Genomic DNA, 21,292 nt, shown 5'->3' with positions numbered 1-21,292 from the left:
CTCCACATCCCAGCCTGGCGACCCTATGTAAGACTTGCTCAGTGATTTAGGGGGTTAGGACAGGCAAGAGGTGTCAGGGCATTGCCGTGGGAAAAAGGCAGAGTAATTCACAAAACAGAATGTGAGCCTTTAAAAGAATGAGACTAAATGAGGGTGTCTCTGGGTTATTTCCATCTGTTGTTCCTCTGAAATCAAAAATCTGCCTAACACAGTTCACAAGTGGAATCCACTGTCCAGTGCAGCCGTCAGATCTGAGGGTCTGCAGGCATCCTTTGCACCCAACCTTCTCTTCCTGGCCCCATGGCTTGGCCTGACCCTGAGCAGTAAAGCAAAGCTCAGGCCAGTGATGAGAGAGCGCGAGACGGACAGAGGGTCCTTGGATGGGGGAGCTATGGTTGAGATAAGCCGTGCCCAGTGCTCTGAGGGGCAGGAGACCAAGCCACATCCACGTCCTCAGTCAGAACTCAGTGGTGTCAGAGATGGTCCTACTGCCCTTGGCTACTGAGCCATTTGAAGGGAAAATTGAATTATAATCCTAACAACCTTTGTACATCTGGTAATTTGTCATAGCAATTAAATGCTAATAAGGCAAGAGAGATTAAATGGCTAGTTTCCTTAAAGATTACACTCCACCACCCAAGGTCAGGTGGAAATTATAAGTAATGTAGTGATGTAGTCAGATCACTCCGGCTGAATAAATGTCACGATGAAAGCAAGGAGTCGTTTCGTTGAGTTTTCTATATTTGAACATCTCATTAGAGTCTGTGTCATTCAAAGACGTATTGGGTGGCAGAAAGGTGACATTTAAGGTCTCTCATGGAAAGCCAAGCCCTTAATTATTTGGTGGAGGTTAATGTGGCTGTGGAACAGGGGATGCCTGGGCGGAACAGGGAATAATGGATTATGCGAAGAGCTGGTTTCATGGGTGAGCCCATGGATGGGCCATCCCACGAGGATGTCTGGCCAGAGTTTTCCTGCCTTGCTGGTTCCCTGCCAGTCTGAATGTGAGGACCAGGACAGTTCTCCTCAGTATCAAGAAGTGATGCCTGCAACTGTACGGGAGGAGACAGCAGGACACGAGCCCTCACCCTCAATAGTGATACAGGCAGGAACCCAGCCAGCCTGCAGGTCTGAGGAAGCGTGGCTGGGGACGCTGCGGGCTGTGATGTGACTGTGCTGGGGACAGGCCCAGCAGAAGCAGAAGCACGGTGGACTTCAGGGGGCTGACTCAGTGGTAAAATGTCCTCCACTGGAGCTGGTGGGCAGCTATGAAATGGCTCCCAAATGATCTCACCTTTTGGTATCCATGCCCCTATATCGCCCCCTCCCCTGGATGTGGGCTGAACCTACTGACTTGCCTCTAATAGATACAATGCAGTCAAAGTGATGGGATGTGACTTTCAAGATTAGGTGACAAAAAACTGTGACTTCTGTCTTGTTCACGCTCTCTGGAGCTCTTCTCACTTTCTCCCTCTGATGAATCAAGCTGCCGGGTTGTGGGATGCCTGACAGAGAAGCTCACGTGGCATGGAACTAAGCGTGGCCTCTGGCCACCAGCCAGCCAGAAACTGAGGTCCTCAGTCCCAACGCCTGCGGGGAGTGGAATCCTGCCAGTGACGACGTGAGTGAGCTCGGAGGCGAGTACCCTCCCAGCTGAACCCTCAGATGAGACTGCAGTCCAGCCCACTTCCTGGCTGTTTAAAGTTGTGGCTTTAAGCTGTGCCTAAGTTTGGGGGTAATGTGTCACACGGTGATAGGTGATGAATACAGTGCCCTTTAGGCTCCACGAGGCTGCCGGGGTGGGGAGCTCCAGGCTCCTAGGAGGCAGACCCTCACCTAACCTGGAGAATGGGACTGGGAGAGAAACTCACCTTTTCCTGCCTGAGCCAGGGTGTGGGAGCGGGTCCAGGAAGAGTATCCTCTGTCCTTTCCTCTCTCACCACCTGTCCAGACACACCCCCCTCTTCTGTTGCTCTCAGGAGAAAATGGTGGTGTCATGGGTGTGTTCTCCGTGTTATACTTTGGGGCCTCAATAGAAAGAGGTTTTTTATTTAGAAGAGCAATGTCTTGCTGAAGGTTTAATGATTAACTTTAGGGAAATGAGCTGCAGAACTGAAGAGGCGAGAACAGCTGCCGCTCCCCAACTGTCCCAAGGCAGACAAGAAGGGCGCTTGTTGGCAGTGGAGACCCCCATGGGGAGCAAAGATGGAAATGATGCCATTAGACCGTCTTCCTGAACGGCTCAGAAGGGCCTTTTGACACGAATCCTGCCAATTTGTCTCCTGTCCTTCTCCACAGGTCAGGAACAGAGGGCTGACTGAGAATGTGTGTCGTAGTCAGGACAAGTCTCCAGTGGAATTTGGGGGCTACCATATTTCTCCACCTTTTTTTTCTTTAAACCTGTAGCACTGAATAGTTATAGCCCAACCCAGTCCCCAAGCATCTCAGTGAACAGCTGATGGAAAAATTCAACAAGTGTCTTCAGCAACTTCCCCTCAACTCACAAACAGGAGGAGTATGGTTATTTTCCTCCAGGAACATGTTGTTTTCCCGGGCAAATTTTAAAGCCAGGTGATTTGGGATTTTCATGCCTCCTTCTTCCTTCAACTAATCTTTCCTGTGCCTCTTGCCTATCAGGACCTGTGCCAGGGTTGAGGTTACAAAGACAAACACAAAATACAATACTGTTTCCATCTCCACGGGTTGAAAAGCCAGTGGAACAAATATGTAGATACGGTTTTCCAAGGGAATGAGAAATGTTAGTAAATCATCTATCAAGCTAAAAATAAAGAATGGAAGGAATAAGTAAAAGTGATTTCAAGAGGATTTTATTTTTCCTCGGGCGCTATCCATTTTGGAGGAGACCTGACAAAGACTGGCTTCTCAAATGACCTGGCTCTTGTCACTTGTAGTGGTCAGGATGGCCGGCACATGATTTAAAGGGGCAGCTGGAGCCCACAGCTACGTGCACACATACACACACTGCTGGGCTCAGGTCCACCAAAGATGCTTCTCTATTAATATGTTGGAGAAGCAGGGCCTTTCTCTCGCCTAGGGTGTTTGTGACTTAGGATGAAAACTCTGGGCACTTATATTACAGCAATTACGGTCTCTCTCTAACCTCAGCCCCTTGGAACGGCCTGCTCCCTCCGAGTAGGTTTTCAAGTACTGGGGATGCTTGATACATGGCCCTGAAAATTGAACTCAGGTGCCCATCCCAAAGTATTTTGGCAAAGAATCAGCAGTGAAGTGAATGGGGTCGCTTCCAAATGAGCTGAATGTTCACACTTGCCTCATTCCCAGAAAATTCTTGAAGAGTTATAGGGAGGCAGTACAGGGGCAATCAGGTGGTCTCGGAGAACAAGCCCACACTCCCGCCCCAGCTCCCCCACCCGTGCTCATCGGCTGACCTTGTGGGAAACCCGCCCCACCCCACGCCCCCAACTCATTTTCCTCATTGGTAAAATACCTTTATTTTGCACTTTGGGCAAGTCAGTCTCAGAAACTAAATTTTTCTTCCTCCCCCAAATGGATGGAAAACTAAGGCCAGAGAGGAAAAGAGCTTTGTCCAAGATCACAGCAGAGCAGGGCTGGGACCACAACCCAGCCCTTCGATCTGCAGACCCTACACCATTTCCACTCCACTTCGACCTTGTTCAGGTCCACTCGCCCAGTATTGAGTGGTCGTCGGTGTGCGTTCAGATGAATCAATTTCTCCCCAAACCTTTATGAACTCCGTTGGAGGCATCACACTTTAAACACCTCCAATGGATTTCCGGTCAAAAGAAAACAAACCTCAGCGCCAAGAGTCCTTGCAGCCGCAAGGATCAACCCCAGTGCCTCCATCTCCCCTCTTGGGGCCCCCTAAGGACTGAGCAGCTCCTGCTACTTTTAAGGGGGGCGGAATGCATTCTGGTGTGCAAACATTATCACATATTCATGCACCGAAAATCTAATTTTAGCTGCAAGAGGCCTCATTATAAGATGCTCACATAATTAAGCAGCTTCCTTCCCAGGGTTTGGAAGCCTGTCTATTCTTCTCTCTCATTTATACATCACTGGGCCTATCAGAATGAGTTTTCATTTTTAAAAAAATTATATACTTCGGCTTTTCCAAATTGATCCACAATGGGGGTGAAATCCATGAAAATGAGATGTTTTAACACAGGTCTGGGTAACTCCACAAGCCTTGGTATTAAAGTTGGAATCTGTGGATAGTCACGGCTTCCCTGTTCTGATCTGACTGGCTCTGGATGCGTTTGTCACACTTCTGTCCTGAATACAGAGCCTTACTCCTTGGCCAGCTGGGATCCTCTCTGCAGAGAAACTGAGGGCTATAGATGAGACCTAACTTGAAGAGAGACAAATGGACCTTCCCCAAAGGACAGACATAGCCCCTTCCTGTGCTTCTCAGGGGCTGACTCCCAGGGCAGGGGGGTGATGGCTGCTGAGGACCATCAGCATCCAGGGCCTTAGAGCTTCCTCCCTCACTCAGGATCTGGGAGCACCTGCCAAGTGCTGGCCACACGAGTGGACTCCACTCGATCCAGATACACCCGACCCCATCATCCCACTCACCTGCATGCCTGGCTAAGGTGCACAGTAAACTACAAGGCCATTGAGCAGGTGGCACTCCACCTGGAAAGAGAGGAGGTCTGTGGGTACCCGGCAGCAGGGAACATACACACCCATCTACTGGGAGGAGCGGGCTGGTGCTGTTCTCCTGACTCTTGGGGTGGTGGGGGAAGCCCAGGAGGTCATACTCTGGCTGCAGTCTTGGCTGGTCCTCCAGCCACTCTTGTGGCCTCACAGCCCCCTTGGCATCTGAGCCTTCTCCTCGGAGATCGTCTGGGTGGTCAGGAGAGTGGGGGCCAGAGCCAGGGAGCCAGTCTCCAGAGGAGGCCAGCTTCCATCTTCCCCATCACTCAGAGCTGCTGTCTCCTTTGAGACTCTGCATTTGATTTGGGATGCAGATATCCCCTGGCCCCCACTTCCAAGGCAGTGTGGAAACTCCTGGTGGGTCTCCAAATGCTCTTACAACTTGGGAGGACCCGCCTCATGGGAGGGGGTCGTCACAGACTTAACCGTGGAGCTATGCTACATTGATAATCATTTATAAAGACCCCAGTGTTTCCAGCTTGGAGCTGAGTGGAGTGCAGCTCTGGGAAGATGGGAAACAGACTTGGCCTCAGTGTGGGTTTGGGGGAAACTCAGGGAGAACCTGGAGGCCACCAGAAAGAGATGCTCAAGGCCATTCACCAGTGAAATGGAAGGCTGAGGAGGCTTCCCTCTGAGGAAGGGCAGCTCCCCTGGCCCCTCCAGCCCACCTGCCCACTGGGGTGCCTCTCCCTCCCCATCACTGGCCAGGGAGCAGAGGACCAGACATCCCCACACTCAGCTCTCACAGAACCCTCATGCAGTTTTCTCCTCTTGATGCAGCTTGACTCAGGTGGGGGAAGTTCAGCCCAGCCAGCTCAGCCAGGGTGACCCCAGAGCTGGAGAAGTGGCAGGGGGGCTCAGGGGCTGCCCAAGTGCAAGATCACCTGCCGTCCTCCCCTTCACGGGTCAGTGCGCTCCTGGGCTCACCCCCACCCTCCAGGCCTGAGCCCCCTGGTCTTCAGAGCCTCATTTCTGAATCCAAGATGTGCAGTGAAGGGTGACCCAAGAAGGTGATCAGCACAGCACCCCTGCCTCTCCCAGACCGAGCACTAAGTGGCTGTAAGGACAGAGTCCCTTTCTGTGTTCCCTCTGTCCTCACCCACCCACTCCTGTGCTCCTGCTGCACAGACTCAGAGAGACACACACGCCCCACATCCATTCACCTGTTTTGCAAAACACTTGAGGGTCTTCCAAGCCTCTGAGCCTTTGCACATGCTGTTCTCCCTGCCTCAGTTACCCTTCCCCTCTGCTCTGCTGGAATCAGCCCTGCACATTCCTTAAGACCAGTTCAAAGCTGCTGTGATGCCTTCCCCGAAGACCTCAGGCTCACGGGCTGACACCGTCTGAGCCCGCACAGCACACACACGCCTCCGTTACTGGGCTTCTCACTCCCCTGTGTGACAGCCCCTCTCCCGTCCCCCGCTAGACTGCTGAGCGGGGCGGGGCCTTAAGATTCCATCTTCTCAGGAGGCCTGGAGGCCTGTACACAGCAGGCGCAGGGCTTGTGACTGGCCTTCCCCTTTTGTTGAGGGAATGGATGAATGAGTGGGAAAGATGTCAGCCCCACTGGAGCAGAGACAGAGGGTGTGACAAAAAGGCCCAGTGACAGGAAGTGGTGGGTGAGTAACAGAGGGACAGAGAGGGCAGGGCCAGCGAGGGTCAGGCAGAAGCTCAGCTAAGGCCTCTCCCCCAGCGTCCTGTGGATGGGCCTTGCGGCCCCCCTTCCTCACAACCCTGGTGTTGTGGGTGGCCCTGTGGAGAGCAGGTGCCTGTCAAGATGGGTGGGGCAGCCAGTCGCAGTGACCCCGACTCATCCCTCCTGGGTCTCCCCACGCCCCCAACCCGCCTTCTGCTGGCATTGCTGGTCTCCGGCCCCTGGGGTCTCGGGCTCCCCTGGAGGTGCAGCCCCACCCCTGCCCCACTGTCTCCTCACCCTCACACCCTGCTTCCGGGATATGACGCAAATCCCCAGCTTTATGGGGACAGTTGGAGAAAGAAGCCAGGCAACGAGGCACCAGTCCAAGGAGTGCTGATATTGGATGAGGTGGTGGGGGGTGCACAGAGCTTGCGGCCGGTCCTGAGGTTGGCGTGTGCGTGCGTGTGTGGCAGAGGGCTCCACTCTGCCCGTGGTGCAGACAGCCCATCCGCAGAGAAGAGAGAGACAGGGCTGCGGAGCCGGCGGTCAGTGCCTGGGCCTCACACCACACACGGTGGGATGCAGACGCCATCAGGCTGCCTGGCCCGGCAGCCACAGTCTGTAAGCCCACCTCAGAGAACTAGTACCCGCCCAGCCCAGCATCCCGCAGTCAAGGACCCCAGCCAGCAAGCCGGCACCGGGCTGCGAACAGGAAACCCAGGGCCTCCGACAGCCCAGGGTGCACCTGTGTGTCTATGTGTTAGAGAGACAGACAGGCAGCCTCTGGAACACATCACCTGGCGTGTGCATCGACGTCTGACTGCGTCTGCGTGCGGGAGTGTCGGGCACACCCAGCGTGGTGGCTTAGGTGCATCACTACGGCACTGTGAGCAGGGAGTCTAAGAGGGTCTAGCTAGGAATGTGTCCCCCTTTGCATCTGTCCTGTGACATCGGGTCTGCCTGGCCGGAACTCATGTTCGGGTCTCCCTGCGCAAGAGGGAGGCAGCCCCCGGGCGTCTGAGCATCCCAGGGAGGCACCGGGGACTGTCCGCACATGCGCGCAGCCCCGTTGGGGCGGCTGGCTCCCCGCAGGGTGGGCAGAGCGGGCCGGGGCTTATCATCTGGGCACATACTCCTGGGGGAGCCCGGCCCAGTTGTGGTCACGCAGGGCCTGGTCCACCGTCCGGATGTAGCCGTTGATCAGGTCCTTCATCTCCGGGGTGAAGAGCTCGGGGTCGTGGGGGCGCCGGCCGCGCCGCCGGAAGCTGCCCTCCTTGTTGTTCTCCACGCAGAGCAGCCGCTCCTCGCTCACCGACACATTGAGGAAGGCCACCATCTCCCGCAGCGTGGGCACCAGGCTGCGCTGCAGCTCCTCGTAGTGCACCACCAGCAGCCGCTTGCCGTACCTGAGCCAGTCCAGCACGTGCGAGGACCACCAGGACGCGTAGCTGTTGACGAAGTCCGGCCACTCTGGGGCGGGGAGACGGGGGCACCGCATCAGTCCCGTGCCTGCGGGGCGGCTGGCCTCCCGGGGGCTGGTATCCCCCACCGCCCACCGCCCAGGGCCAGCCTGTCCGAGCCCCGACGCAGGGAGACCCTCTTGGAGACCTCGTGCCAGGGAGAGTTGCTAGCAGGCTGGGCTCTGAGGCGTCCTAACCCCCCTGGGAGGTGTGACCTTAGGTCTGCCTTTCCCCAGCAGTTTCCTTGGAAACACACCAAGTTAAGACAAATGTGGACTGCGGGTTCCCAGGGCTGGTTCTCCATCTGGTGGACTGTGGCTTCCTTGAGCCTGGGGTCTCAGGCCTACTGGACGCAGTGGAGTTAAAGACCAATGGCCGGCATCTCTGCCGAGATGACCCTCATCCACCTTTTCTTGTCTGGAGACTCTGCACATCCAACCCTGGTGAGCCAGGCCAAGCTGGGCCTCCTGGGGAGGCGGAGATGCTGTGCGGGCTGGATCTCCCGTCCTGGGTCCTACTACACAGCTATGTGAAGGGGGTGTCTAACTGCTGTTTCTCATGCCCTGTGGGTGGGACTGCCAGTCTAACCTGGGACCCCGCTGGGCGGTGGGGCATACAGTGAAGCCATGAACAGGGGCAGCGGCCGACTTTGCAGATGAATCTACTCCATGAGACTTCTTTTCCAGCAAATTAAGAAGTTATGTAGGTTTGGGAGGGGCATGTGGGGAAGGGTGCAAATGTCATGAATCGCCCCAATAAAAACAGTTGCCACCTCAGATGCTGTGGGAAGCACTTGCTTTCTCTAATCTTCACGATGACCCTATGAGATTCAGACCACCCTTCTTTTTAAGGCGAGAAAACCGAGGCTCGGAAGATAAGGTCTGCAGTTTGCCCTGGGTCACTGGGCTGGGAAGAGGGCCAGGAGGGATCAGAGCTCAGCCTGCCTGCATCCTCAAGGGAAGTCAGCAAGAGAGGGCAAGGATAGCTGGAGTCGGGAGGTCTAGGGGGAGGGCGATGGGGAAAGGGGAGGACAGCAGCCAGCCTCAGCTGACCCGGAGTCACGCAGGGACAGAACAAGGCTGCCTGGCCTCAGGCCCCCCCATCTTATCATGCCATCCACACTGCTGGACACAGTTGTATTTCTGATGGCTTAATTTTACATCACTCACTACCCTGACTTGTGTCTCTTTAATTCATTGCCCAAAGGCTAGACTGAGCATGCCGTGAGGACAGAGATCATGGCCCCCTTTAGCTTGGGCCCCCAGTATCTTGCCCAGGGCCTGGCACCCAGTAGGACTTCAGTAAGTGTCAGCAGACTGACTCCGTGAATAAAGTTGCAGTGGGTCCCCCCGGCCCCTTCTGCTCACCTTTGCTCTTCCAGTTACGATCAGCTGCGTAGCCCAGGTGCCCGGCGCATTTACGATTGAACTCGGCTACCAGGGACCTGTACGGGTTCCGGATCAGCAGGATGGCGGAGTCGAACATCTCAATCTCCCTCCTTCCGCTCTCGTGGGTCTTCACGCAGATGGTGCGCCGGCTCCGCCAGTGGTCCTTCTCGCCCTTGAACCCTGCCCGGGAGAAAGAAGACGGCCCTTGGGAGGAAGGCATTGTGGGGCCCCCACTACCAAAGCAGCGGACAGGTCTGAACGCTAACCTGCACCCCTGAGAGAGAGCTGAGATTGGGGGCACAGCTGAGGGTGCTGGGGGTGCCTGTGAATGGCTGATAGGGCCTGACCCTGCCCAAGAGACAGTGAGAGCAGGAGGCATCCAAGACTGGGGAAGGATGGTGTCTCCAAGAGCAAGGAGATAAGGCACTTCCTGTAGACTGCAGAAGTCAGGAGGCAGAGGCCCAACCGTGCCCCTTCTCTGGATGCTGGAGATGCATATGTCCCGGCAGCGTCATGGCACTCTCACCTGAGCATTGCAGGCAACCCTGTGAACTGACCATGGCTGCAGGCGCAGCCAGATGAAGAGACTGAGGCTCACTGTGGGTATGTGACTTGCTCAGGATCACACAGCACCCCAGCAACAGAGCCAGGGCTCTCTCCACACTGCTTTATGTCCCTTTGAGGTCTGGCTTCTACCCACCTCCCCACAGAAGGGGCAGGCTCCCTTTCAACAGACTCAAGGGCTGTCAGCAGCTGCAGCCCCACCTTCTGGCTTTATGCCATGGTCCTGTAGCAGGGCCTCAGCCTTACATCTCCGGAGACTCTCACTCATCCCTACAGAGTAACCCACTTATCAACAAAGATTATTGTGTTGGACTCTATGTCGGGGGTAAAGGGTTAGGACCCAGACCCTGTCTTTAAGCTTACAGTCTGGCAGGGGACTAGCCCACACGTACTACAGCGCACAGGGGCTTAACGGAACAAAGAATAAGGGGAACTGGTCAGGGGGTGGAGCGAGATGTCGTAGAAGGCTCCTGGAAGGATACCCCTGAACCTAGTCCCCTGGCCACATCCCAACATAGCCCATGCCATCCAGCTCTGGGGACATGCTCCATAAATGTGCATAAGCTTGTCTTGGGCTCTTAGAAACATACATGAGTCCCCCCCACCCCCCAAACACACACCCCTTCATGAATGGCCGGGAAGCATCTGTATCTACAGTGAGCAGCGAGGGAGTCTCTAAAGCCTGGAAAATGCAAGTCTCTTCTGAATCCGGAAATCTGGGGTCACCTATTGAAACTCAGCACCTGTTTCAGACTCATCTCTGCCACGGGCCAAACACGAAAAGTCTTTGCTTTGATTCATTCTGTTAAACAGCTGGGAAGTTCCGGGAAAGAATGAGTCAAACCATGGGCTGAGTAAATAGGAGATCAGGTCTTTGACACCCTATGGCCCAGGGTGCCGTTTTTACTGCCTCAGCCTATTTCGACAGCCACCACTTTTCCTTGTAACTCACACCACGCTCACCCATGACAGGTTTGGCATTTTGGCACTGGAGCTGCCTTGCAAAGTTCACGTGTGTGTGTCATTGCTCTGTCAGTGCTCTGAGGTCAGTGGCTACATCTAACCAGTCCCTTGAGGCTCAGAGATACGCTGGGTATCTCTAAAGCCATTTTGAGGCAGTGTGACCCCAACCCTTCCACCTGGCTATCGAGCCAGCGGGCCATTTAGCCATTTGTAGACGAAGACAGCCAGCTGTCTGAATAAGGAAGGTGGTGGCCTCCTAGGTGGGCATGGTGGGTAGTTGGAGCCTGTCCGCAGTAGGTGGTGCCCAGGGGACTGGCCCAGAGCAGGCAGGACCACATGCTTCATCTGGCTACTTCACCCGTAGGTACCGTAACGCTCAAGACTCCCAAGGATGATGAACTGGGTTATGTGAACACCGCTGGTTTTTTCCCAAGCAGACCAAGACGGCTGTGGGCGATTTCAGAACCCTCTGCCAACCACAGCAAGTCTCTGTTTTCTCTAGGACGTTACTGATAGTATGTCCTCTTTTCCTAAACCAAGCTCTAAGCTGAGAACCCAGGAGAAACTGTTGTAACAATCGTCAGCAGAGAAATATATTTCACCAAATATAGATCCCACTTGGCTTATCTGAGGTTCTGAGTCTTAAACAGTGCAGAGATTTGAGCCATTTTAAAGTTCATTTACTTGACATAATGAGGCGTCTTATTTCTACAAGGGAAAGATTAGAAATCATTAAACTCTTGAAGATCTTTGGACCTATTTTTTAAAAGTAGTATTTTGATCGGCTACCCTTGCCTCAAGAAAAAAAAGGAATGAGCAGATAAAGTCAGTTTCCCATAATTACCGAGGGTTCGGAAAATTAAGGAAAATTTGAGAGATGTTCATAGAGAGGGAACCTGAGCTACTGGGCGTTCCCTTTGACTGCAGCACAGATCTTGTGAGTTTTCCCTCCAGGTGTGTTCCTCGGGCTGGCCTCATCAGCATCCCCTGGGGGCTGGCAGAAATGCCAGCTCCTAGGCCCCGTCTCAGATCAACTGAGTCATACTCCCTGCAGGTGCAAACCAGGAATCTGTTGAATTTAATAAGCCCTCAGGATGATTCTTAAGCCCATTCAAGTTTAGGAAGGGTGATTCAGGTGCTCCAAGGAGGAGCCGGGCGGGAGAGGCCACGGGTCTGGGCGCTGGGAGCTGCCTCCCTCCCTCCCCTGCAGCCTGCGCTCACCTTTGTTGTACAGAGTTCCATCAAAGTAGTAGCTCCCTGTGTAGAAGCCAGTGGCGTGCTCGATGAGGTGCCGCGCCCACGTGTTCCCGGCTCCTGGGAAACTGGACAGAGCCACGAACACTTTGGATTTGGTGGGCAGGAACCTCCGGTCAGTACACCGGGTGTCTGAAAGTCCAGAAGGCATCTCAGGTTGCCCGCCTCCACCATGGCTCGCAGACTCGCTATCAGACTCCCCTAGATGGGAAGTGCTGATGCAAGACTCCCACTTAATTGATGGGAAAACTGAGGTCCGAAGAGGGGAAGGTGTTTGCCACCTTGACCTTGGTGGCACAGGTCTGGGGCTGGCCAGAGAAAGCCCCAGTGATGGCAAGGCCTCTCAGGGTAGGAATTGGGTGGGAACTGGCACCCTGTGGACCCCCAGCCCCCACTGCGTCTCCAAAGGGGTCACAGCCAAACCCTTCTGGCACAGCACGGATGATGCCAGATTCTGCAGGGGAGGTGGGTGGGGATCGTGGCCGGACAGAACAATGCCACACAACAGGCAGAGCAGCAACGAAGCAGGGCTGGACTAATTTCAGGCCAGTAAGCTCTCTGTGCCTCCTCTTCCTCCCCCAGGGCTGCTGCAGGGAGCCCAGGAAATCACCAGGTGAACGCCCCCAAGACCCCAGGGCTTGTCCCACCCCACCTGCTCTCCTTCTTATCTGCTCCTCTGACACTCTCGTGAGGAGGATGCTGGGGTCTGGGCACAGCCAGGGGCACTCACTGGTCTCCAGGTCCCGGGCTGGCCCAGGGAGGTCCCTGTGACCACTGGGCTGCCCTGCCACCCAACCCCACCACCTTGCCATTGCTATCTCTCAGGGCCTTGCCTCCCTGCTCTCCCTCAAACCACCTTCATCCCCAGAGAGACTCAGAAAAAGGTCAGATGCTCTTCAAACTGAGCCCTGCATGCTGGGTCCATCCTCCAGCGATGGCAGAGGTCTCCCCGTTCCCATTAGCCCAAGAAGGGACCACCCACCAAGATCTCCCCCTGCCCCAGGCTATACACTCAGCCATGGCGGGCCTCTCCAAACCCCAAGGCCAAGTGTCACAACCAGTGGGAGACACAGGAGGAGGAGGACCCTGCCAACCTGCCCACCTGCCCACCTCTGAGGCAGAACCCACCTTGCACGGGTGTCTGGTAGACCTCGCAGTACTCGGCCAGCCTCTGTGCCTCAGGCTCCTGGCCACACAGCGAGGCGTCCACAGCATCCCGCAGGTTGAACTGGGGGGTGGGGTAAGCACAGTAACACTCCCAGCCCCTGAGGATGGCCAGGGGGAACTCCTGCCAGGGAAGGAAGAGAGAGGAAAGAGGAGCGTCTTGGGTGAATGCAGGGGCCAAGCTCCCGCAGCTCAGGCACTGGGGGAGCACGTGGGATGTCCTGCCAGCTGCCTGGGATGAACAGAGGTGTCCATCCATCCTTCCAGTATTGGGCTCTGGGCCCTAACCCAGGGGGGACAAAGCTCAGTGAGAAGGGACCTCTGCCCTCCAGTAGCTCATCACTGGCTGGCGACAAATCAACCGTTACCCCACAGTATGAGCGGAGCTCCTATGGAGGGGCCAGTCCAGCGGGTGGACTGGGACTGGACTTTGGAGATGCCTAGGGGGTCAGGAAGGGGCTAGACACTGTAGTTGGGGAATCATCTGAACGAACGTGTGTGGGGGTCAGGATGGGATGCAGAAGCCCCCTAGGGCAGCTCCGCACTCAACATCTTTAACCAACAGACTGTGAGCCCCGAGTGAGGTCTGGAATTCCCTCCCACCAGCCCTCTCTGGGAAGAGACCGGCCTAAACCCTGTTTCTGAGGTCCTGCTGTGGGATGGGGCACAGGGCTGGCGAGGGAACCCCACACAGCATCTCTCCAGGACGGGAGGGGTGGGCACCAGCAGACCTTGATTCCTTGGAGTTGCTCAGCCTGGGGGGGCTTCCCGAAAACAGAGGGGCCCTGCCAGGGTTAGGAAAGGGCCACGCCAGCCCCTGGCAGGCTTTCACACGTTTTCTCCTTCCCTCTGGGGAAGCTGCACCCACCACACAGTGGAGAGAGCGGGGGCGCTGGCCTCCGGAAAGCCTGGATGTGAATTCAGGTCAGGGCAGGGTCACCTTGAACCTCTCTGAATTTCACAGTGAAACAAAGGGGATAAAGCCCACCCTGCACATTCGTTGCGAAGGCTAGCTGAGAAAGATCCAGATGGCCCCCGCTGGGCCCAGCACACAGTAGGCGCTTTCCCCGAGGAACTGGCCGTCCTCAGCCTGCTTATCCCTGTGGGCATCAGCCGCGCTCGCTCAACGATTCCTCCACCTCCGCTCCCACACTTATGACTTGAGGCCCTACTATGTGCCAGGCGCTAGGCAGAACACTTGGCCCCATTTCAACTCTGCCTCTCCGTGCATCTTGCAAACAGGAGATGCGAGGTCCCCCCGGAGCACAGAGAGAGGAGAGGAGTCTCTTGAGTGCGTGTGAAGGAGGAAGGGAGGGAGGCAGTGGGCGGAGAAAACGTCTCATGGCTGAGGGAAACGCTGAACAAACCTTTTTATTTTTTGCCCACAGCAAAATCGCATAAATAAATAAATAAAAGAAAATCAATAGCGTTTTCTGAGCGTGGCTTGGCAGAGCCGAGGATCTCAGCCCTCAGAAAAGACAAGAGGTGGTGTCCTAGCCAAGGGAGGGCAGTGCAGAGCCTGGGGTCCAGGAGGGGTCCTAGGAGGGAAGGGGATGGAAGGCTGTCCCCAGGGGAGGGCTGTTCTCAAGTGCAGGCGGGATGCTCTCCCAGATGCCTCGCAGCTCCTATGAAGGCCTCTCCCTGCCTCCCTTGTCTTGCGCCAAGGCTTCGGGGCAGCTTCACCTCTGCCAGGAATTTCAGCAGGGTCCAGGCCCATGGTCCCCTCTCAGGACCGAGCTGCCACGTGGGGACATTAGAGAGGATGCGTTCACTGTTCCTACACTACATACCCCTACACACACACCCACACCCACACACTCCTACATACACACACACACATATACACATCTCTACACACACATACCCCAAATCTGTTTCCAGAACTCAGCGCTCCCTTTTGGATTAGAAAAACGCTATACAGTCCTTGGTTCCAGGAGCAAATCACTTCCTCTTTTGGAACCTCAGTTCCTCTATCTGTAAAATGGACATAGCCCTTAATTTGGCCTGTCTGCAAGAGTCAGAGGACCTCATTTCTCTCCCTCTGGTCCACTGACAGGGCCAGTGAGACCTGGACATCTCTCCTCATGCCTTTTCTGGATGAGGTTTGAGTTGGGGATTTCTCCCAGGAATGGGGAAAGGGGGGAGGTAGTCATTCTGGGTGTCCATGGGTTTGTGTCCAGAGGTGCCAGGGAGAAGCACCGGGCAGCAGAGAAAGCACCAGGTTTACAATCCAACAGACCTGGACTCAAATCCTAGGACCACAGTTTAATATCTGTGTGACTTTGGGCCAGTAACTGACCACCCCTCCACCCCCTCCTTGCTGAGCCTCGGCCGTCTCATCTGTCGCATGGGCACAATAATATTCGCACTGAAGAGTGCTGGGTGAATGAAGGGAGGATGATGCAGGGAAAGGGCCCAGGCCAGGCCCAGCACGTAGTAGAGTCTCCTACTCTCATCTCTGAAGGTCTCTCATTGTACGGGAGGTGGGCCCCAGACCACCTTCCTGACACTCAGAGGACCTGAGAGCTTGGCTCCTAAAATTCCTCACTTTGGCTCCCCCTCCAAGGCCCCCAAAGCTCAGGATCAAGCAACAGTGGGAAGCCCCTCCCCCAAGGAGCACGTGGGGCCCTTAGTCTTGATCCGACACGTAAAGAAAAGAATTGCTTTGTGTACTCAGTGGCCACCATGAGGCCCTAACGCCGCAACCTGCACAGCCTGGGCCACAGCTGCCGTCATTGTCACTTATTTACCTGGCTTACTGTCTGCCTCGATCCAGGAGAATGTAAGCGGGGATTTTGGTGTGTCTGGTGGGCTTTGCTGCATTCTCAGTACTTAGAACAGTATCTAGAACAGGGTGGATGCTTACTGAACGTTTGATGGATGAACCAGTGAATGAATGAATACCCTTTCCAGATCCCAACTACGCCCCCAGAGTTGTTGGCGATGGGCTTGGACGTAAGCCTTCTGTTGGTCATCTGCTCGCCGGGCTTGAACAAAGAGAAGAAAACCTGTCACATCCGAGCAAACCCCTCCCCGACAACAGGAACCCCAGGGGGCTGTGCTGTCCTGGGATTCCTGTTCAGACAAGAACATTTCATCAACAGAGTGAAAAAAAAGTGTGTTCAGGGCGGGTTGGTTCTGTCTCCCTCTCCGACAGTGAGGGTGCTGCTGACGCTGACACCTCACAATCCTATCTCCTGGGGCTGGGTCCCGGCTGCCCCCGACCGTGACCCGAACCTTTTTGCTTCCTTGAGTGGATTAAACTGTCAAGTTTCCGGGTGTTTGCCGAGCGACGGGAGAGCCACAGACAGTAATGTGGTTTTATTTACAACATAACCTCTTCAGCAACATCACTGGATTCTGAAAACACAGAACAATTTTCAGCCTCTGGGGGATTTCTAAGACATGATTTCCATAAAAATTAAATATTGATGAATCTTATCTCTCTGCCAACCTCCCTGCTCCCCGCACTTCCACCCTAAGCCCAAGTGAGAGGCAGAGAGAAGGGGAGAAAATGAACTGAAAAAGCAAAGCAGCAGAAGAAAGCGGGGACAGAGATGTGCGACTGTTTCAATTAAACAGACGCGGCGTTAGAGAGGGAGCTGGCGCAGCTGAGTCCGCAGGCGGGGTAGGGGCAGGCGCATCCTAACCCCGCACTTCCTCCACAGCCTGAGAGTGGGTGTCCAGGATGCAGCCTCCGGCAGGGGCTGCGGGGTGGGCGGGCACAGTCTGGAGCCAGGTCATGATACGGCCAGGCCTGGGCCCTCTGGGTCCACGTGCAAAGGCCTGGGCATGGCCAAGGGGTCACGGAGTAGATCCTGGTAGTAGAGCCTTGATTTTGTCATCTGTGAAGGGGGTATCGCTTAATGATGAAGCGCTCTTAAGTCAGCAGGTGTGAGTTTAAATTTAGATGGACTGAGTCTTGAATTCTCCAGATGTAAAGGGGATTCAAGGATGGAATGATATACGGTCATCCCTTGTTATCTGCAGGGATCAGTCTCAGGACCTGCTGCGGATACCGGAACCCGCGAATCCGCAAGTCTGCGGTTCTGCATCCGCAGATTCAACCAGCGGCAGAGGACGTAGTACTGCAGCACGATTTATTGAAGAAGATCCGCGTGTAAGTGGACAAGCACAGTTCACACTCCTGTTGTTCAAGGGACAGCTGTACTATTAAGGTGCCTTTCAGAGAGTAGATTCTCAGCAGCGTGGTTAGTTTGAGTCCGGGGAAGGCTAAATGCCCGTGGTGGGGACAGAGGCACTGGCCTTCCCTCTGAATCCATTCTCCACACGAAGAGCTGACCCACCAGCCCCCTTCCATGTGTCCAGCCTCAAAGGTGCTGCCTCAAGATGGTGTGGGGCAAATGTCAGAGTGTCTCCAGGGGCCCCTAGGGGATGTCCCCTTGGGCAATGGTTCTCCGCAGACTGGACCCCAGATAGCAGACAGAGCTGGTAACTCACAAACCCAGACCCTTACAGACCCAACCCTTGGCAGAGATGTGAAATTTCGTGCCACGTGGAGGGAAAGGGGCCACGCGGGATGGACCGCATCTGTTGGGATCCAAGCAGATTTGGCCAGAGCCACCGCCCAGCAGAGAACAAGCGGGCTCCACGTTGGTGACTGCCTTTCCATCCCATAGGCAGTTGGGTTAGCGCTGCCATGAAGGGGACAAAGGAAAACCCTCAGAAGAAATGTCAATGGGAAAACATCCAGGGACGACGATTCTGCACGAAGAACTTAGACACCCAAAATAGGCCAAACAAGGGCAAGCAGAATGGGTAACACCTCTCTCCCTCCGAAGCTTTTCTCAGTAGAACCACTAGACATTGCAGGGAGAACCAACCTCAGATCACAAGGCGTAATAGCTGGTGAGGCTTCACACGTTAGTAACCTATTTGCAGATGGTGTTAGATTTCAGGCATCCGCCCCACCCTGGGAACACGCACTCCTGCAAACGGTCTACCCACCTGCGCACAAAATGGGGCTTGGAAATGAATTACCCTGGACCCAGACTGGTACCAATGCAAATACCTAAGCTCATTCTCACCTTCTGTCCAAATGAGGGAGGTGACAGGATCATGAGCACTGAGAATGAGCAGGTTTTCTTCCCTCTCCAACGCAATTGCCGAAAATTAGACAAGATCATTTTACTGAGTTTAAAAACACATCGCATTGGTCAAGTGCCTCTCGCTGGCAGTGTCAGATCATTAAGGTGCTGATACTGCCCCAAATGTTCTGTCCCTGTCAAACTACACTCTGGGAGCTCCTCAAATCCATTTTAACCAACTAGCAAAAAAAAAAAAAAAAAAAAAAACCAAAACAGTAGAGATTTCTAATCGGAACCACAAATAAACCTCAGATAGTGCTCAAAATTGGGGCACAGCATGAGGAGGGTGCCCCCTTTTCCCACTTCCATGCTCCACCTCTGGCATCTGCTGCTCCCAGCCCCCCTGCCCAGCCAGCCCTAATTAAGCCTGCAGCCCACACCCCCAGATTTAGCTCTGCCCCATTTAACCTTCTGCTGTGAGCCTTTTCCATCATAAAAGTCTTTGAAAACATTTTCAATGGCTGCATTATAGTCCACCGTATGGCTGTGGCATAATGTAACCGCTCCCACATCGCAGGACATTTGAGCTTGTCTTGCAGCCAAATTAGGAGGCAATGAAGCTGCCATGGGACATCTCTGCAGCCTCAGTGCCGCTGGCCTTTCCGGAGAGAAAGTGCTTGGCACTTCGGTCAGAAAAGTACAGCCAGATATCCTCAAATTCACCTCTCTCCACGTCCAGGAGAGGACGGAGAAAACCGTTCCTGCCAACAGGTCCCTGACCTCCACAGGCCGGGGTTGGCTGAAACGCCATCTGATCTCACATCCACCAGATCTCAACACTGGAGGCGGAATTCACTTCTTTTACTCACTAAACAGTTGGAAAAGACGATTGATCACCAGGATGCAGATGTGTGAAGAACGTGGACCAGGCCTGGGCATGGCCGAGCCAATGCCTCCAAGCTGGCCCTCTAGGAGAGTGGTTCTCGATGGAGGGCTCCGCAGGGGACCCCAGCGATGTCTGGAGACAGTCACAGCTAAGTGGGGGGCTCTACTGGCACGCAGCGGGCAGAGCCCAGAGATGCTGCTAAGCATCCTATGATGTACCAACAAATTTCCAAACAACTACCCGACCTGCAATGTCGACAGTGGCAAGGGTGAGAAGTCCTGCCCTAGAGTGAGGTCAGGGTCCCAGGCCAAGCTTCCACTGGGACCACCCAAAAGGCTTGAGTCCAAGTCATACCAATAACCACAGGGCAGGACGAGGGAGAAGGGATGAAAGACATTGTGGGAATCAAAGGCTCACTCTGCTGGGTAGATGGTGGTTTTACTTGGAAGCATCCTTGCCCTTCCTGGAATCCCCCAATTCCAGAACCAGGACACAGGTCGACTTCGGTCGCAGTTTTGCCAAGGCATCTCTGGGGATGGCCCTGAGGACTGCCGCCTCCCAAAGAGATCCACAGAGACCACCCTCCACCCCAGAGCATCCTACCCACAGCCATGAAGCCCCACCCCAGTCGTAGCGTCCCTGTCCCCTGCCACACAGTCAGTAGCTCCCTCTTATCCACCGAAAAACATCTGGACTTTTGAGGCAGGCATCCAAGGCTCATTGCAGTCCCTTCCCTACTTTCACAGGGGACCACAGAGCTCTGCACTCCCGACAAGCTGGCTGCCTCCCCGTCACCTCGCCCCTACTCAACCATTGCCCAGTTTTGGGACGCACTCCTCACATCCCTCATCCTCCAGATCTAACCCTTCCAAAAAGTTGCAGCCCTCCTCCTTCAACCTCCCTCCAAGTCTCCTTCATCCCCACCAGGCACTGACCTTCCTCTGCCATGGGTCACAGTCACCCAGTTCCTGTCCTGGCCCCAGGAGTGAGCTCCACCTCACGAGGAGGGTGACACTCCCCATAAGTGTCAGCATATGTGTTTGGCCCTGTTCCACTGAGTGTGTCCTGCCAAGACCCGCTTTCAACCTGAAAGTTGGAAATAGTGACTCTGCTCCTCACAGCTGCAAAACTCTGTGGATCTAAACAATGAGACTCAAGGAAGCAGCCGCCGTCCCAGCCCCATCCGACAATACAGGGGAGGCCGGGATAGGGGCCAGGCTGACAGCACAGACTCCTATGCCTGTAGGGCAAAGGCCACTCGCTGAGAACCCTGGATGCCCCGGCATCCTTGTTCTGACCTGAACAACTCGCAGCATCACTGGCCAGAGCCGAACAAGTAACGGGTCCTTGAAGTGCATCTCGAGGGGAGACGTACAAAGCTCTAAGATGTACAGGGGCATAAGATACTAAGAGCAAGCAGGCATCTTTGCTCACATGCTCCAATGTGAGACTGCAGGAGCCTGGATTTGTGCCTGTAAATATGAAGAAAGGCTGGAAATAGGAGTTGAAGAGCTTAAAATCTTCAGGTTTTGTATCTATAACCACAAGGCAGAATTCTCTAGGCCCTGATGGGCTGCCCCAGGGGAGGTGCCCCCCTACCCCAGGCCAAAATACTGAGGCATCGACCAGGGATGCTGTTTTGAAGCCAACCTCCCTTAAAGAGGAGTCACAGGAGTCCCTGGTTTCCCTCTTACTTGTAGCCAGCAGGGGCATAAAATTAACTCCACCTTTGCCAAGGGCAGCCTGGCAAAGTTTACTCTCATGACAAGGACATACAGCCTTTGACCCCAGCACCTCCTATAAGTTTTATCTGGCAGATCCGCCAAGACAAAACGACCCACCTACAAGGATAGTCATTGCAGCCTTGTTTGTAAAAGCAAAAGACTGGAAACAACCTAAATGCTTAACAGCAGGGGATTGGTTAAATAAATTATAGGACATCCGTGTAAGGGAATAAAAGAGTGGGAAAGCGCTTTCTGTGCCAGTCTGGAGCAACCTCCGAGATAGACTGTTGCAGGAAAGGCGTGAGGGGCAGGGTAGTGTGTGTGGCTCGTTACCATCTGTGGGGTTTGAAAGGCATCATGACTCTGTAAAGGAATAACCGCTTGAATATTCATAGACTCTCTGAGAGTGGACTCGGGAGGTCTGGCCCATCAGCTGCGTCCAAGGAGGGACACCGAGCGGACGACACACAGGGGAGAAAGGAAGGCTTGCCTTTCGACACCCTTTGGGTATCTCTTTACTGTGTTCCGTGTGAGGCTATTATCCAT

The 21,292-nt window shown here is 54.6% G+C and overlaps 1 protein-coding gene across 2 annotated transcripts in view; it reads right to left on the bottom strand.

The window, feature by feature from the left end:
* Nucleotides 1–6,343: 6,343 nt before the first annotated feature.
* The window catches only part of WSCD1 (WSC domain containing 1), a 36,294-nt gene continuing 21,345 nt past the window's right edge, over nt 6,344–21,292 (bottom strand). For both annotated transcript variants that reach the window (XM_072940600.1, XM_006217590.4), the window contains exons 6-9: nt 13,053–13,212; nt 11,892–12,056; nt 9,123–9,323; nt 6,344–7,765 (exon numbers count right to left, since the gene is read on the bottom strand). In XM_072940600.1, the coding sequence (XP_072796701.1) occupies nt 7,413–7,765; nt 9,123–9,323; nt 11,892–12,056; nt 13,053–13,212 (879 nt within the window). In that variant the 3' untranslated portion in view covers nt 6,344–7,412. The remainder of the gene's footprint in view (nt 7,766–9,122; nt 9,324–11,891; nt 12,057–13,052; nt 13,213–21,292) is intronic.

Source organism: Vicugna pacos, chromosome 16, assembly GCF_048564905.1.
Source record: "Vicugna pacos chromosome 16, VicPac4, whole genome shotgun sequence".
Classification (NCBI taxonomy): domain Eukaryota; kingdom Metazoa; phylum Chordata; class Mammalia; order Artiodactyla; family Camelidae; genus Vicugna; species Vicugna pacos.
The sequence above is the reverse complement of the archived record's forward strand: the minus strand, read 5'-3'. Positions and strand labels throughout refer to the sequence as shown.